Source organism: Hyla sarda, assembly GCF_029499605.1.
Source record: "Hyla sarda isolate aHylSar1 chromosome 1 unlocalized genomic scaffold, aHylSar1.hap1 SUPER_1_unloc_3, whole genome shotgun sequence".
NCBI classification, from domain to species: domain Eukaryota; kingdom Metazoa; phylum Chordata; class Amphibia; order Anura; family Hylidae; genus Hyla; species Hyla sarda.
In genome coordinates, this window is record NW_026607589.1 from 4,455 (window position 1) to 23,215 (window position 18,761).

The 18,761-nt window shown below is 44.0% G+C and overlaps 1 protein-coding gene across 1 annotated transcript in view; it reads right to left on the reverse strand.

Moving 5' to 3' along the window:
• Positions 1–16,386: 16,386 nt before the first annotated feature.
• Positions 16,387–18,761, reverse strand: part of LOC130298166 (zinc finger protein 420-like) — a 129,266-nt gene continuing 126,891 nt past the window's right edge. The window contains exon 8 of the mRNA XM_056551079.1: positions 16,387–17,093. Within this exon, the coding sequence (XP_056407054.1) occupies positions 16,459–17,093 (635 nt within the window). The 3' untranslated portion in view covers positions 16,387–16,458. The remainder of the gene's footprint in view (positions 17,094–18,761) is intronic.

Consider the following 18,761-nt stretch of genomic DNA (forward strand, 5'->3'; position numbering starts at 1 on the left):
CACCAGGTACTAGAATATTATATATATATAAATAATCTCCAAACAAATAAGAGAGAGAATGCGGCAGCTCACCAAAATCCTTCAGACTTTATATCATGCGGGTGTACAGACAGGTGCAAATCACAGAGAAACGTCCCTTTCACACTGACTTGTACTTCTTCCGGCTCCGGGAGCAGGAAGAAGCACAAGTCAGTGTGAACCGGACGTTTCTCTGTGATTTGCACCTGTTTATACACCCGCATGATATAAAGCCTGAAGGATTTTGTTGCGCTGTCGCATTCTTTCTCTTATTTGTTTGGAGTTGCATTAGTCTAAGGACTTTATTGCTGAGCACCACCAGATAGAGGCATTTATGAGCGGCCGTATTATTGCCATCAGAGAAGGGATTTGTATCCCTCCCTGTGAATCCACGGTAGTGCCCGCTGAAAACTTCTCATTGTTACGAGTGATTAATAAAGATTTACTTTTCAGACATAAAGTTTCTTATCCATTTATCTCTATAATTTTGTCTGCTGGGAAATAATCCCCCATAACAATGTAGAGATATGATGTGTCCGCTGCTCCTCATGGTGAAGACCCAACAGGTATAATCCATGGGGAGCTGCTGGGACTGGATATTCCCCACCGGCCATGATTGACAGATCGCTCTTTGTTCACATATGTTACATATTATGGGATATTTCTCAATACATGTTCTCATTATCAAGGTTACAGGTTATCACTGAGATACACTGTACAGTGCTGGATGTATATATATAGAATCTAATGACATAGGACAATACTATTTCAGTACAGTAGGAGGATATACCATATATACACGAAGTATCCAATAAGAAAACACCCACCACCTAATGTATACCATGCCGGTGCAGTGCCGTAGATTGTGATTTGCCATAGATTGTGATGGAGTGACTCAGCAGTTTTCCCTGCTCGAGCGCTCCGTCTCCATTACATTCTATAGGCTGACACTCGCACACCCCCCAACCATTGGTTACTGCGGGGGCTGGGGGGGGGGGGGGGTGTGCGTGTGTCACGTGACATATTTAACCATCAGGCATCGCAGCTCACAGCAGTCTCACTTGGGCTATCACAGGGACAGGATCTCTCCCTGTAATAGCCCAAAGCTGCACGGAGCTCTCATGGCTTTTGTGGCCCGATTCCGAGAGCGGTATTGGGCCACAGAAGCTAATACTTTTATTGTCACCCGCCAGTGCGCTCGCTCGACACCGCTATCGGGATCCCTATGCCTGATAGCGGCGTTATCAGCTTGTCACCCGCCAGCGCGATCGCTCGACAGTGCTATCAGGATCCCTATGCCCGATAGCGCTGACAACCTCTTGCCTCCCCGCCCACTGCTCTGCTCCCCGTCCCCTGTTAACTCTCAGGGAACGGGGAACAGAAAGTAGAGCAGCGGGTGCCGCTAAAGTAGTGCTGTGCATGCGCAGCACTACACAAATGCTAAAGTAGTACTGCGCATGCGCAGCACTACGCAAATAGCATAGGTAGGTAGTGTAGCCGTACATTAGTGTAGGTTGTAATTTAGCATAGTTTAGCATTAATAGTGAAAGGGGGTTAGGCACCACAACTCCCAGCATGCCCAGACAGCTAAAGGCTGCCCAGGCATGCTGGGAGTTGTAGTTTAGCTTAAATTAGACAGCAATGGGACCACAACTCCCAGCATGCCCAGACAGCTAAAGGCTGCCCAGGCACGCTGGGAGTTGTAGTTTAGGACTACAACTCCCAGCATGCCCAGATAGCTAAAGGCTGCCCAGGCATGCTAGGAGTTGTAGTTTAGCTTAGATTAGACAGCGAAGGGACCACAACTCCCAGCATGCCCAGACAGCTAAAGGCTGCCCAGGCATGCTGGGAGTTGTAGTGCAGTGAAGGGACCAGAACTCCCAGCATGCCCAGACAGCTGAAGGCTGCCCAGGCATGCTGGGAGTTGTAGTTTAGGACTACAACTCCCAGCATGCCCAGACAGCTTAAGGCTGCCCAGGCATGCTGGGAGTTGTAGTTTAGCTTAGATTAGACAGCGAAGGGACCACAACTCCCAGCATGCCCAGACAGCTAAAGGCTGCCCAGGCATGCTGGGAGTTGTAGTTTAGGACTACAACTTCCAGCATGCCCAGAAAGCTAAAGGCTGCCCAGACATGCTGGGAGTTGTAGTTTAGCTTAGATTAGACAGCAAAGGGACCACAACTCCCAGCATGCCCAGACAGCTGAAGGCTGCCCGGGCATGCTGGGAGTTGTAGTGCAGTGAAGGGACCAGAACTCCCAGCATGCCCAGACAGCTGAAGGCTGCCCAGGCATGCTGGGAGATGTAGTTTTACACAGGTATAAAGTAGCTAGCGTAGTGTTAGCTCAATTTTAGCGTAGCTTTAGTTTAGTGTTAGCGCAGTTTTACAGTTTTTAGCGTAGCATAGTGTTAGCGCAGTTGTAGCATAGCTTAGTGCTAGCGTACTTTTAGCGTATTTAGCGTAGTGTAGTGTTAGTGCACTTTTAGTGTAGTGTTAGCGCAGTTTTAGCGTATTTAGCGAAGCGTATTGTTAGCGTAGTGTTAGAGTAGTGAGCGCAGCGTAGTCTTAGAGTAGTTAGCGTAGTGCAGTGTTAGTCCAGTTCTAGCATAGTTGGTGTAGTTGTACACGGGTGTAGTGTAGCTAATTTAGTTTTACAGGCAGATGAAGTGTAGTTTAGAGAGTTTAGTGTGGGGTGTAGCTTAGCTTAGTCATAAAGTGAAGGGGCTACAACTCCCAGCATGCCCAGAGAGCCAAAGGCCGTCCGGGCAGGATGGAAGTTGTAGGCGGTAACAGGCTGGTGTTATTTAGGCTGGGGAGGGCCAGTAATGATGGTCCCCGCCCACCCTGGTAACGTCAGGCTGTTGCTGTTTGGTTGGTATTTGGCTGAAAATGAAAAGACGGGGAACCACAGATGTTTTTTTTTTTTATAAAAAAAACAAAACGTGTGGTTCCCAGTCTTCATTTTCAGCCAAATACCAACCAAACAGCAACAGCCTGACGTTACCAGGGTGGGCGGGGACCATCATTACTGGCCCTCCCCAGCCTAAATAACACCAGCCTGTTACCGCCTAGGCCCAAGAGCGCCATATTTGGCACTCTAGGCCTGTTGGTATCGGCTCTTCCCGCTACCCCTGTGGCGGTGGGTACCGGAGTAATAATTGGGGGTTAGTGCTAGCTGTTTTTGGGGCTAACGCTAAGCCCCGACTTAGTAATGGACTCCGTCTACAAGAGGGCTTCCACTACTAAGCCTGTAAAGTAATAACAAAGAAAAAAAGCACACACAAGTTAAAACATTTTTATTAGGAAAAACACTCCCACACAGCCCTCGTTAACCATTTTATTAAAAGAAAAGAAAAAAATGCAGGTCATCGTCGTAGTCCACCGATTCCCATGTAGTCCTCCGCATTCACGTATCTGAAAAGAGAAGACAAACACAAAAAAATGGGTTATTACCTGGAGAGCCTAACTTACCACCCCCGTTCCAGCTCCGTCATCTTCCTGCATTGCTAATAGTCCAGTGACTGAGCAGGAATGGAGGTGGGTAAGTGGCCTTGTGATCACTGTATCCAGCCATCTATACAGGTGGCTGTATACTACATTAACGTAGCAGAGCGCAACTGCTCTCTGGGCATGCTGGGAGTTGTAGCCCCTTCACTTTATGACTAAGCTAAGCTACACCCCACGCTAAACTCTCTAAACTACACTTCATCTGCCTGTAAAACTAAGTTGGCTACACTACACCCGTGTACAACTACACCAACTATGCTAGAAGTGGACTAACGCTACACTACGCTAACTACTCTAAGACTACGCTAACAATACGCTACGCTAAATATACTAAAACTATGCTAACACTACACTAAAAGTGCACTAACACTACACTATGCTAAATACGCTAAAAATACGCTAGCACTAAGCTACACTACAACTGCGCTAACACTATGCTACGCTAAAAACTGTAAAACTGCGCTAACACTAAACTAAAGCTACGCTAAAATTGAGCTAACGCTACGCTAACTACTCTAAAATCGCGCTAACACTACGCTAACTACTTTATACCTGTGTAAAACTACAACTCCCAGCATGCCTGGGCAGCCTTTAGCTGTCTACGCATGCTGGAAGTTGTGGTGACTTCACTGCACTACAACTCCTAGCATGCCCAGGCAGCATTCAGCTGTCTGGGCATGCTGGGAGTTCTGGTCCTTTCACTGCACTACAACTCCCAGCATGCCCAGGCAGCCTTCAGCTGTCTGGGCATGCTGGGAGTTGTGGTCCCTTCGCTGTTTAATCTAAGCTAAACTACCACTCCCAGCATGCCTGGGCAGCCTTTAGCTATCTGGCCATGCTGGGAGTTGTAGTCCTAAACTACAACTCCCAGCATGCCTGGGCAGCCTTTAGCTGTCTGGGCATGCTGGGAGTTGTTGTCCTTAACTACAACTCCCATGCTGGGAGTTGTGGTGCCTAACCCCCTTTCACTATTAATGCTAAACTATGCTAAATTACAACCTACACTAATGTACGGCTACGCTACCTACCTATGCTATTTGCGTAGTGCTGCGCATGCGCAGTACTACTTTAGCATTTGTGTAGTGCTGCGCATGCGCATGAAATCACTGCGCATGCGCATGAAATCATAGTTACATAGTTACATAGTTACATAGTTAGTACGGTCGAAAAAAGACATATGTCCATCAAGTTCAACCAGGGAATTAAGGGGTAGGGGTGTGGCGGGATATTGGGGAAGGGATTTTATATTTCTTCATAAGCATTAATGTTATTTTGTTCCAGGAATGTATCTAATCCTGTTTTAAAGCTGTAAATTGTTCCAGCTGATACCAGTTCCTGAGGTAGACCGTTCCATAAATTCACAGTCCTCACGGTAAAGAAGGCGTGTCGCCCCTTTAGACTAAACCTTTTCTTCTCCAGATGGAGGGAGTGCCCCCTCGTCCTTTGGGGGGGTTTAACCTGGAACAGTTTTTCTCCATATTTTTTGTATGGGCCATTAATATGCTTATATACGTTTATCATATCCCCCCTTAAACGTCTCTTCTCAAGACTAAACAATTGTAACTCCTTTAATCGCTCCTCATAGCTAAGATGTTCCATGCCCCATATTAGTTTAGTCGCGCGTCTCTGCACCCTTTCCAACTCCGCAGTGTCCCTTTTATGGACAGGTGCCCAAAACTGAACAGCATATTCCAGGTGAGGCCGTACCAATGCTTTATAAAGGGGGAGTATTATGTCCCTGTCCCTTGAGTCCATGCCTCTTTTGATACATGACAATATCCTGCCGGCTTTGGAAGCAGCAGCCTGACATTGTGCTATTCTGTAGTCTGTGATCTACAAGTCACCCAGATCCTTCTCTACCAGTGACTCTGCCAGTTTAATCCCCCCTAAGACATATGATGCTGCAGGTTATTAGAATACACAGCCCCCCTCTATATACACAGCCCCCCCTCTATATACACAGCCCCCCTCTATATACACAGCCCCCCTCTATATACACAGCCCCCCTAAGACATACGACGCATGCAGGTTATTAGTACCCAGATGCATAACTTTACATTTATCCACATTGAACCTCATTTGCCAAGTGGATGCCCAGACACTTAGTCTATCCAAGTCATCTTGTAACTTATACACATCCTCTATATACACAGCCCCCCCTCTATATACACAGCCCCCCTCTATATACACAGCCCCCCCTCTATATACACATCCTCTATAGACTGTACCCCCCCCCCCTCTATATACACATCCTCTATAGACCGTACCGTGCTACAAAGCTTGGTGTCATCTGCAAAGATAGAAACAGAGCTGTTAATACCATCCTCTATATCATTGATAAATAAATTAAACAACAGCGGGCCCAGTACTGAACCTTGGGGTACACCACTAATAACCGGGGACCAATCAGAGTACGAATCATTGACCACCACTCTCTGGGTACGATCCATGATCAGTGTTCAATCCAGTTACAAACTAAAATTTCCAAACCCAAAGACCTTAACTTACCTGTCAGACGTCTATGAGGGACCGTATCAAACGCTTTAGCAAAATCCAGAAACACTATATCCACAGCCATTCCTCTATATACAGAGCCCCCCTCTATATACACAGCCCCCCTCTATATACACAGCCCCCTCTATATACACCGCCCCTCTATATACACAGCCCCCCTCTATATACACAGCCCCCCTCTATATACACAGCCCTCCTCTATATACACAGCCCCCCCCCCCCCCTCTATATCCACAGCCATTCCTCTGTCAAGGCTTCTACTCACCTCTTCATAAAAGCAAATTAGATTGGTTTGACAACTTCTATCCTTAGTAAACCCATGCTGGCTATCACTTATAATACAATTATCCCCTATGTATTCCTGTATGTAATCCCTTATAAGTCCTTCAAACAATTTACCCACAATGCACGTTAGACTTACCGGTCTATAATTTCCTGGGGAAGACCTAGAGCCCTTTTTGAAGATTGGCACCACATTCGCCTTGCACCAGTCCCTTGGCACAATACCAGACACCAGAGAATCTCTAAATATCATGAACAGGGGTACAGATATTACTGAACTTACCTCTCTAAGAACTCTTGGGTGTAGTCCATCCGGTCCTGGGGATTTGCTTACATTTATATCACTTAACTTACCTTGTACCATCTCTACATTAAGCCAGTTCAGTACATTACATGATGTGTTACCAGCACTGACCTGTACATGATGTGTTACCAGCACTGACCTGTACATGATGTGTTACCAGCACTGACCTGTACATGATGTGTTACCAGCACTGACCTGGCCAATGTCAGCTCCTTCTTCCATAGTGTATACAGAACTAAAGAACCCATTCAGTAGCTCCGCCTTCTCTTGATCACCTGTGACAACCTCCCCATTATCATTATTAAGGGGTCCTACATGCTCTGTCCTTGGTTTTTTTGCATTTATATATCTAAAAAAATATTTAGGATTAGTTTTGCTTTCTTTGGCCAACTGTCTCTCATTTTGAATTTTTGCTGCTTTTATTACATTTTTACAGATTTTATTAAGCTCCTTGTACTGTTTAAATGTTATCGCTGACCCATCAGATTTGTATTTTTTGAAGGCTATTTTTTTGTTGTTTATTGCTCTTTTAACATCATGTGTCAGCCATGTAGGATTTAGTTTTAATCATTTATATTTGTTCCCCTTTGGTATATATTTAGCTGTATAGTTATTTAGAGTTGATTTAAAGATGTCCCATTTCCCTTCTGTATCAGTATTTGACAACACCTCCCCCAGTCTATGCCCTGTAGTGCAGCCCTCAGCCCAGGGAAATTTGCCTTTTTAAAGTTATATGTTTTTGCCTTCCCCGCCTGTCTTTGTTTTCTACATTTTAAGTCAAAAGTAACTATATTGTGGTCGCTATTACCAAGGTTTTCCCGCACAGTTACATTACCAACCAGCTCTGCGTTGTTGGAAATGATCAGATCCAACAAGGCATCACTTCTTGTTGGGTCCTCCACAAACTGGCCCATAAAATTATCCTGCAATAAATTTAGGAATTGTCGCCCCTTTGTAGTTTTAGCCAACCCCGGACCCCAATCTATATCTGGATAGTTAAAATCTCCCATTATTACCACTGTACCTGCCCGGGCGGCCCTCTCTATTTGTTTATGAAGCCGAACTTCTATCTCTTCAGTGATATTAGGGGGTCTGTAGATTACAACAAATACTATTTTTTCAGTATTTCATGCGCAGTACTACTTTAGCGGCACCCGCTGCTCTACTTTCTGTCCCCCGTTCCCTGAGAGTTAACAGGGGACGGGGAGTAGAGCAGCGGGGGGGGAGGCAAGCGGTTGTCAGCGCTATCGGGCATAGGGATCCTGATAGCACTGTCGAGCGATCGCGCTGGCGGGTGACAAGCTGATAACGCCGCTATCAGGCATAGGCATACCGATAGCGGTGTCGAGCGAGCGCGCTGGCGGGTGACAATAAAACAGTAAATGGATTGGCTTCTGTGGCCCGATACCGCTCTCGAAATTGGGCCACAAAAGCCATGAGAGCTCCGTGCAGCTTCGGGCTATGACAGGGAGAGATCCTGTCCCTGTGATAGCCCAAGTGAGGCTGCCGTGAGCTGCGATGCCTGATGATTAAATAGGTCACGTGACACTCGCCCCCCCAGCCCCCGCAGTAACCAATGGTTGGGGGGTTGTGCGAGTGTCAGCCTATAGAATGTGATGGAGGCGGAGCGCTCGAGCAGGGAAAACTGCTGAGTCACTCCATCACAATCTATGGCAAATCACAATCTACGGCACTGCACCGGCCCACAAGGGAGGAGGATTGGACTCGTAATGAACCAGATATATATATATATATATATATATATATATATATATTAGGATAAACCCCCTCATGGGGCAGCACGGGGGCTCAGTGGTTTGCACTGTTACCTTGTAGCACAGAAGACAACATCTGCAAAGAGTTTGTATGTTCTTCCATGTTTGTGTGGGTTTCCTCCGGTTTCCTCCCACACTTCAATAATATGTGACCCCAATGGGGACCAATATGAGTGTACAGCGCTGCGGAATCTGTGGGCGCTATATAAATAAAGAATTATTATAAAAGGAGACACCCTCAATTATAATAGACAACCCCAATTATATTAGACACCCCCCCAATTATAATAGACACACCCCAATTATATACACATCCTCAATTATAATACACACCCCCAATTATAATAGACAACCTTCAAGTATATTAGACACAACCCCAATTATAATAGACACCCCCCAATTATAATAGACACACCCTCAATTATAATAGACAACCCCAGTTATATTAGACACCCCCCCAATTATAATAGACACATCCTCAATTATATTAGACACACCCCCAATTATAATAGACACACCCTCAATTATAATACACACCCTGAATTATAATAGACACACCCTCCATTATAATAGACACATCCCCATTTATAAAGGAGACACCCTAAATTATAATAGACACATCCCCATTTATAATAGATGCCCCCTCAATTATAATAGACACATCCCCATTTATAAAGGAGACACCCTAAATTATAACAGACAGACCCAAAAAATAATACACACCCTCAATTATAATAGACACATCCCCATTTATAATAGACGCCCCCTCAATTATAATAGACACATCCCCATTTATAACGGAGACACCCCCAATTATAATAGACACATCCCCATTTATAATAGACGCCCCCTCAATTATAATAGACACATCCCCATTTATAAAGGAGACACCCTAAATTATAATAGACAGACCCAAAAAATAATACACACCCTCAATTATAATAGACATATCCTCAATTATCATAGACACCCCCCCCCCCCCCCCCACAATATAATAGACATACCCATGACTATTAGTATGAGTTAAAGGGGTACTCTGCTGGAGAACATTTTTGTGCCAGAAAGTTAAACAAAAAAAAATCTTAATCCTTCCAGTACTTATCAGCTGCTGTATGCTCCACAGGAAGTTCTTTTCTTGTTTAATTTCCTTTCTGTCTGACCACAGTGCTCTCTGCTGACACCTCTGTCCATGTCAGGAACTGTCCAGAGCAGGAGCAAATCCCCATAGCGAACCTATCCTGCACTAGACAGTTCCTAAAACGGACAGAGGTGTCAGCAGAGAGCACTGTGGTCAGACAGAAAAGAACTTCCTGTGGAGCACACAGCAGCTGATAAGTACTGGAAGGATTAAGATTTTCAATTTACAAATCTGTTTAACTTTCTGGCACCAGTTGATTTAAAGAAAAAAAATTGATTGCAGCGTTTAAAATAGGAAAATAGCATTTCCAGCTAGCTGAGGGCGCTGATCAGGACCGTCACAACAAAACTGCGGGGTACCAAGGACACAAGAGGAGGGTCCCTCACCTGCCTCCGGTGCATCCGATCGATGATTGATTGCTCCAAGCCTGAAATCCAGGCTTGAGCAATCGACCGCCGATAACACTGATCAATGCAATGCTAAGGCATAGCATTGATCAGTGCTGGCAATCAATGTACTGTATATTATAGTCTCCTAATGGGGGCAATAACATTGCAAAAAAAAAAAGTGTTAATAAATGTGATTTAACCCCTTCCCTAATAAAAGATCAAATCACCCCCCTTTTCCTATTTAAAATAAATAAATAAAAATAAACATATGTGGTATCGCCACATGCGTAAATGTCTGAACTATAAAAATATATCGTTAATTAAACAGCTCTGTCAGTGGCGAACACGTAAAAAAAATTCCAAAGTCCAAAATAGCGTATTTTTGGTCACTTTTTATACCATAAAAAAATTATTAAAAATCAATCAAAAAGTCAGATCAAAACAAAAATGGTACCGATAAAAACTTCAGATCACGGCGCAAAAAAAATGAGCCCTCATACCGCCCTGTACGTGGAAAATTACAGTTATAGGGGTCAGAAGATGAGAATTTTAAACATATACATTTTCCTGCATGTAGTTATGATTTTTTCCAGAAGTCCGACAAAATCACCTATATAAGTAGGGTATCATTTTAATCGTATGGACCTACAGGATAATGATAAGGGGTCATTTTTACCGGAAAATGTACTGTGTAGAAATGGAAGCCCATAAAACGTTAGAAAATTGTATTTTTTATTTTCATTTTGTCGCACAATGATTTTTTTTTTCCGTTTCGCTGTAGATTTTTGGGTAAAATGATTGATGTCATTACAAAATAGAATTGGTGGTGCAAAAAAAAAAAGCCCTCATATGGATCTGTAGGTGCAAAATTGAAAGGGTTATGATTTTTAAAAAGTGAGTAGGAAAAACGAAAGTGCAAAAATGGAAAACCCCTAAGTCCTCAAGGAGTTAAAGGAGTATTCCAGTTAAAAAAACACATCAACTGGCTCCAGAAAGTTAAACAGATTTGTAAATTACTTCTATTAAAAAAAATCTTAATCCTTCCAGTACTTATCAGCTGCTGAAGTTGAGTTGTTCTTTTCTGTTTGAGCACAGTGCTCTCTGCTGACACCTCTGTCTGTCTCAGGAACTGTGCAGAGTAGGAGCAAATCCCCATAGCAAACCTCTCCTGCTCTGGACAGTTCCTGACATAGACAGAGGTGTCAGCAGAGAGCACTGTGCTCAGACAAAAAGAACAACTCAACTTTAGCAGCTGATATGAAAAAATAGTTTTTAACTGGAATGCCCCTTTAAGCTTGTAATAAGAGATCCTGCTGAAATCCTTCAGTGATAGAAACTTAGGCAATGACTCTTGTTGTCGGGTGAATATTATGTCTTCTGCATAGAGGGAGATTGTCTGGTTCCTTCTCCTATTGAGACCCCAGAAATACCAGGATCTTGTGGAACTGCTTGAGCTATAGGTTCTATGCAGAGGATAAAAGGGGACGGGGGGAGAGGATAAAAGGGGACGGGGGGGGGGGTGGGGGGGACCTTGTCGGGTCCTGTTACTAATCATAAATTCTTGTGATAATTCTCTGTATGTAAAGACCCCAGCATATGGGGCTGTATATAGAGCTTTTACTGCATCCAAAAAGTCCTCCCCATCCCCCTCTGCTGGATGGTGAGAAGGTAAACCACCGGTTTATACGGTCCAATCCCTTCTCAGCATCCAGCGACCGAAACAGTAGACTCCTCCTCCAGCGCCACATCATGGAGTAGGTTCAAGATTCTCCCGGTGTTGTCACATGTTTGGCGACCTTTAATAAACCAACTGAGGCATCAACATGGAAAGACTAGAATTTTAGTGTATATTTTTAAATCCATATTTAACCCCTTAACGTGAATGTACGTCGTGGTGCAGGGTACTTCACACACCAGGACGTCCATTTACGTCCATTTACATGACCGCAACGGCATCATACACTGCAGGACCCGCCTGCTATCAGCAGCCAGGGACCCTGCCAGTAATGGTGGACATCAGCGATCGCACTGATACCGCCATTAACCCCTCAGATGCCTTGATCAATACAGATCACATCATCTGCAGCAATGCGTGTGTTTAAATGGATGACTATATTGCCCGCGGCACTGCGCGGGGATCCGATCATCCATAATGGCGGACGGAGGTTCACTAAACCTCTGCTCTGGTCTGAGATCGAGCAGACCAGAGCAAAGATCGCCGATAATACTGATCAGTGCTATGTCCTATGTATAACACTGAACAGTATTAGCAATCTAATTATTGCTATAAATAGTCCCCTATGGGGACATAAAATGTGTACAAAAAATTTTTTTTAAACTAATTAAAAAAAATTGAAAAATCCCCTCCCCCAATAAAATGTAAATCCCATTTTACCCCCAAAAAGCATAATAAAAAGAAATCAATAAACATATTTGGTATCGCCATGTGCGTAAATGGATAAATGATCCCGTACGGTGAACAGTGCAAACATTAAAGAAAATAAGTCAATAATCATGGGGATCATTTTTATTGTATTGACCAACAGAATATGGAAAACATGTAATCTTTACCGTAAAGTCTACAGCGTGAAAACGAAACCCTCCAAAATTTGCAATATTGTTGTTTTCATTTAAATTTTATCACAAAAAAATAATTATTTTTTAGGTTCGCCGTACATTATACGGTAAAATGAGTGATGTCATTATTCTGGTTTCCAAATTCTTGTTGCTCATTTATTAAAGGGGTACTCTGCTCCCCAGTGTCCGGAACATTTAGTTCCAAACACTGGGTGCGGGCTTCTGTGGTCACCCTGTCCCCTCATGACATCACTCCTTGCCCCCGTGACGCCACGCCCCGCCCCCTCAATGCAAGTCTATGGGAAGGGGGCATGATGGCCATCACACCCCCTCCCATAGACTTGCATTGAGGGGGGGGGGGAATTAATGTTAAGGGGGCAGGGCTTGATGTCATTAGGGGGCGGGGCGACCACGGGAGCCCTCACCCAGCGTTCGAAACTAAATGGGGAGCGGAGTATCCCTTTAACATGTCTAGTCGTGTGTTATCTTGTTTCTTGTACGCATGTCCAAGTTGAATAAATGACCCTCTAATGTACCCCAGTGATCCAGAGGAGCCCAGGACGTGTATCTGGGGACATATTTGTCTAGAAAAAGAAATCCAGGTCTTTCTCCAGTACTCCCCCGTATGTAGTATGCTGCATTATAAATATGTTGTTGCGCCATATTTATATTAGAACCTTTTCATTAAATAATTATTTATTATGTTTTATCCAAGACGTCGGGTTTATCTATTTATTTTCCTATTTATTTATTTATTTATTTCTTTTATAAAGAGTTTGTTTGTAATTTATGTATTATTGGGGCAATATGAATATTATTGTGGTGTAACGGTGATTTGTTACTTTCTTTAATCTTTTGTTAACAATAAAAGAGACATTGGGAAAAATACGTTTTTCTTTTATAACGTAGTCACCGATCCAGCGATGTCATCTCTATAATTTTACATGGGAGGAAAAGAGTCTCATATATGGCTACAAGGTAACAGGACATGAGCAGATTAGACATATAAAATCACTTCTATCTTCTGGCTTCTAGGACATTCTGATCCTATAGGTGTTAGATTAGTGGGGTCTCCTACTCTACACAGGGTCCTTCCTTAGGTTATAGAGGGAAGAACAAGTTGTATTCGGCCGAAGTGCGGAGAAGAATTAACCAGGTGGCTCTATGGTTGGTTCCCAGCTCTCTGAGGGGCTGAAGCCAGCTGTGCGCTCTCCGTTCAAGGAAAGGACTTGTTAGACATCATTTAAAGGGGTACTCCGCCCCTAGACATCTTATCTCCTATCCAAAGTTTAGGGGATAAGATCTTTGATTGTGGGGGTCACACAGCTATGATCCCCGCGATCTCTGTGCATCACTCAGCATTCGTTTTGAACACTGCGTGCTGGCGGCGGGGCCGTGACATCATGGCCATGCCCCTCGTGATTTCATGCCACGCCCCCTCCCATAGACTTGCATTGAGGGAGCCTGGAGTGATGTCACAAGGAGCGTGGCCGTGATATCACGATCCCCGCCGCCTGATCCAAGCGTTCGGAACATAATGTTCCGAATGCTGGGGCAGCGGAGTACCCCTTTAAAGCTCAAGGGACCTGAACAACACGGCTGAATAAGACATATTTTCTCACATTTCCATCCGTCCGTGTAGCACCAGAGTGTCCCTTTAATGTTCTCACTTTCTGCTGAGCAGACAAGAGGATAGGATCTTACAGACAAAGCAGTTTAACAATCTGCTAAGGTGCTGAGGGCCCAGGACAAGTCTGTTTCTCTATTACAGGTAAGAAAAGCACAATGGACCTGATGTGGTTGACGCAACCATCTTAACAGGTCTCCAGAGGCACCGAGGAGGGCAAGTGGGTAAAGCAACGAGCTGCCCTGAATGATACCGGTCTGTATAAAAACAACAAGGATAAAATCTGTCTACCAAAGGTTCTGTGCCCAATGAAGGCCCCGGAGACTCATGGAGTCACCACAACTGGAAAATGACTATAATATCACTGAAGAGTGATCACTGGATAGCCCCAGGATTTACCACAGTGGTCACCAGGTAAACACCGGCCGGCATGACCTGTGCAAGACCTAATGTAGGGAAAGCGGTGCAGGTGCCTCCTAAACGTGGCGGATTTACCCGTTTTAGCGGCTGCAGATAGACTATATTTAGCTCTCCTTGTGAGGAGGGTATGAATACTTTTTGGTGTGTGTGGATCTCTTTTCAGGTTGGCCTAAGGCCTATCCGGGGAGAAATGGCGATGTAAAGATGGCAGCAGGGCAGATTGTGAAGGATATGGTAGGTAGTTCCAGAAGTTATTGATAGTGATGAAGGTCGCACTTTACTGGATGAATTATGATGCATTTAATAGGAGCCCTGGGTATCCAAACAAGTGTTTTACACCCCATGACCCACAGAGTAGTAAGAGAGTAGAAAGATTAAAGGGGTACTCTGCCCCTAGACATCTTATTCCCTATCCAAAGGATTGAGGATAAGAGGTCTGATCTTGGGGGGATAAGATGTCTGATCAGCAGGGACCCCTGTGATATCTGTGCAGTACCCGGCATTCGTTTAGAACGCTTGGAGCGGGTGGCGGGGGTCGTGACGTCACGGCCACACCCTTCACTACATCACACAATGCCCCCACACTGCAATTCAATGGGAGGGGGCATGACAGCCCTCACCCCCCTCCCATAGACTTGCATTGAGGTGGCATGGTGTGACGTAGTGAGGGGCGCTGAAGCAGAATGCTGGAGCAGTGGAGTACCCCTTTCAATTCTACCTTGAAAAATAAGATTCTGAAGGCTGTGGAAGAGACAGGGAAGCCTCAGCATGAGCGCTGATCCTTCCTCCTTTTCAGGTACACACCACAACGGTCATAAAAGAGATCAAAAGGGTCCGGAAGGCATTTCTGGAGAGTAATAACAATACAGGTTATGTAACTAGATAAACAGAACATGGCCGCACATCCACATCTTGTACTAGGATCTTATTGCTTCTCAGTATAATCTCACACTAACAGGTTATTATTCTGCCTTTTAATGAAAACGTACAAGCCCACTCGCCACGTCAAAGCCACCTGATATGAGGGGGTCCGTAAACTAAAATTGCTGTAGCACTGGGCGGCGACCACCATCACCATGACAACAAGTCCACAGGGGGGGAATGACCCAGTGGCCAGGGAGCCCCACTGCTGCCCGACCAAGCCCCCGCTCTGAGCCACCCCACAGACAAAGCACCACAGCAACAATGGCCGCAACAGAGCACCACACCAGTGGCGAGTGGGCTTGTACGTTATGATCAAAAGCTACAACAACCTGTTAGTCTGAACTTATACTGAGAAGCAATAAGATCATAGTACAAGTTGTGGATGTGCGGCCATGTTCCGTTTCTCTATTTGAGTCACATTACAATGGCGCAAAGTGTGAAGTAAAGAGATCTTGTACCAGATGTGATCAGATCTCTAGGGATTTTATACCCCGGGGAGGACAAAGAAAAGGAAAAGAATTACACCGATGTTTACTGAACCCGGGGGACGCTGAGATATTGACGACTTCTCATATAGAAAAATGGATTTTATGATCTGAGACCGAAAATAGACGTCAAGACGGGAAACGCTGGTCTAGGGTTTGTGATAAATAAAAGTATCTGCAGCGTCTTATGTTCAGAAGAGACGATCTTCAAGGGAGACGCGCGGATCCTGTCTGATGCCTTGAATTAAAGTCTCTATAATCATAATGAGAAGGGGGCGGGGACAACACTGACGCGTTACATTCCCTATATACAACGTCAGGGACAATATTACATTTATTATAAGTCCAGTGTGCGTAGATGGATATAAGAATAATAAATAATATAAGAAAGAAAACTTTTATTAACAATTGGTAACAAGTTTGGAGATGCAGTATATGATATATGTATAAATGTCAGATATCCTATGTACATGGTTAATATATAGATGTGTTATCTGCATCATTTATTGCTCTGAATTGGCTTCTCTCCTGTGTGAGTTCTTTTATGTTTAACAAGACTTGATTGCTGAGTAAAACATTTCCCACATTCTGCACATGAAAATGGCTTCTCCCCTGTGTGAGTTCTTTGATGTTTAACAAGACTTGATTTCTCAGTAAAACATTTTCCACATTCTGAACATGAAAATGGCTTCTCCCCCGTGTGAGTTTTTTGATGTTTAACAAGGCTTGATTTGTCAGTAAAACATTTTCCACATTCTGAACATGAAAATGGCTTCTCCCCTGTATGAGTTCTTTGATGATTAACAAGAAGTGATTTAAAAGTAAAACATTTCCCACATTCTGTGCATGAAAGCAGCTTCTCTCCAGTGTGAGTTCTTTGATGCTGAAGAAGAGTTGATTTCCAAGTAAAACATTTCCCACATTCTGAGCATAAAAATGGCTTCTCCCCTGTGTGAGTTCTTTGATGTTGAACAAGATGTGATTTCTTAATAAAACATTTCCCACATTCTCTACATGAAAATGGCTTCTCCCCTGTATGAGTTCTTTGATGTATAACAAGAAGTGATTCAAAAGTAAAACATTTCCCACATTCTGAGCATGAATATGGTTTATTTCCTGTATGAGCTCCTTGATGTCCAACACCCCTTCTGTGACCTTTATTTTGCTGAACATCCTGTGATGACTGAGAAGACAGGACCTGTATATAAGGATGAGATGACAGATCTTGGCTGTGAAGGGCTGAGGGTGTATCTGGGATAATGGAATGTTCTTCATATGTATCTTGTGTGATATAATCATCTGCTTTATAATCTGAAGATATAAGATTCTCCTCTGATCTCCTGGTACAAGAATCTGCCAAGAAAAAAACTGATTTTATTTTTGAGTATTAACCCCTTAACAACCCAGATAATTTAAGCTTTTGCGTTTTAATTTTTTCTCCTCTCCTAAGAGCTGTTTGAGAGCTTTTTATTTTTTGCGGGACCGATCTTTCGTTGTTATGACTGTTGTCATTAAGTGTGTGGTAAAATTATTTTACAGGTCAATGCAATCACATCGATATCTAATTTGCATAGTTTTCTTTATGCTTTACTGCTTTTCATAACAATATTAAAAAGCTTAAAATAAAATTATTATTGGGGAGGGGGGTTTAGTCATTCGACTGCACTGCGGGAAGCGGGGTGGTCCTGAGATGCATTGGTTCGATCCCTTCAGATGTTTTGGAAACAGGAGGCATGGGAGATGAGGGAGGCATGAGAGGTGAGGGAGACATGGGAGGTGAGGGAGACATGAGAGGTGAGGGAGACATGGGAGGTGAGGGAGACATGAGAGGTGAGGGAGACATGGGAGGTGAGGGAGGCATGGGAGGTGAGGGGAGGCATGGGAGGTGAGGGAGACATGGGAGTGTCAATTAGGATGGTGGAAGACAATATCTCCTTGAGATCTCTTGCCACAATCTCATCTTTTATAATATCGGAGAGTCCACGAGAGAACATGTCCACCAGCGCTTCCTTATCCCAGCACACTTCTGCTGCTAGAATACAGAACTCATATCCACAAATAGAGTACACATAGAGTAGACATAAATTGGTAATACTATCAATATTCAAGATCTGGTACCAATGAACAGTAACACATGTAGGATAGAAAGCAAGTTAGGTCAGTCAGGCACTGTCGGATGCAGTCAGTAATGCGGTCAGGTGGTAAGGAATAGTGACAAGGAGGATGTAACATAAAGCATTAAACAATAGACACTGTAACACCAATGCAAGATCAGAATTATTAAATAATATAAAATGAAATCCCAGGGGATCCAAATTTAAACCAAGATGTACAGCGCCCCTATCAGATAGGTACTGGATGTTTGTTGTAATAGTAATAAAAGGTGTAAGAGCGCAATAAAGACGGTCTCTATAGTCACTAGATTCACGGACCAGTCACGGACCTGGTTGTACCGGATGATTAAGGTACAGGTATAAACCCAAATGCACAATAATGCAAAAAGACTGCTAGTGGCTAAAGTGGGTACTTCAAGGAGGTAACAGCCAAAAACCACAGTGCAGGTAGGTGAAATCACCTATAACCCAAGTGGGGTAGATGAGACAGCAGAGGATATCGCCGGTGATCCCTCCAGGTGGCGTCCTCCACCTTGAGGGATCACCGGCGATATCCTCTGCTGACTATAGAGACCATCTTTATTGCGCTGTTACACCTTTTATTACTATTACAACAATCATCCAGTACCTATCTGATAGGGGTGCAGTACATCTTGGTTTAAATTTGGATCCCCTGGGATTTCATTTT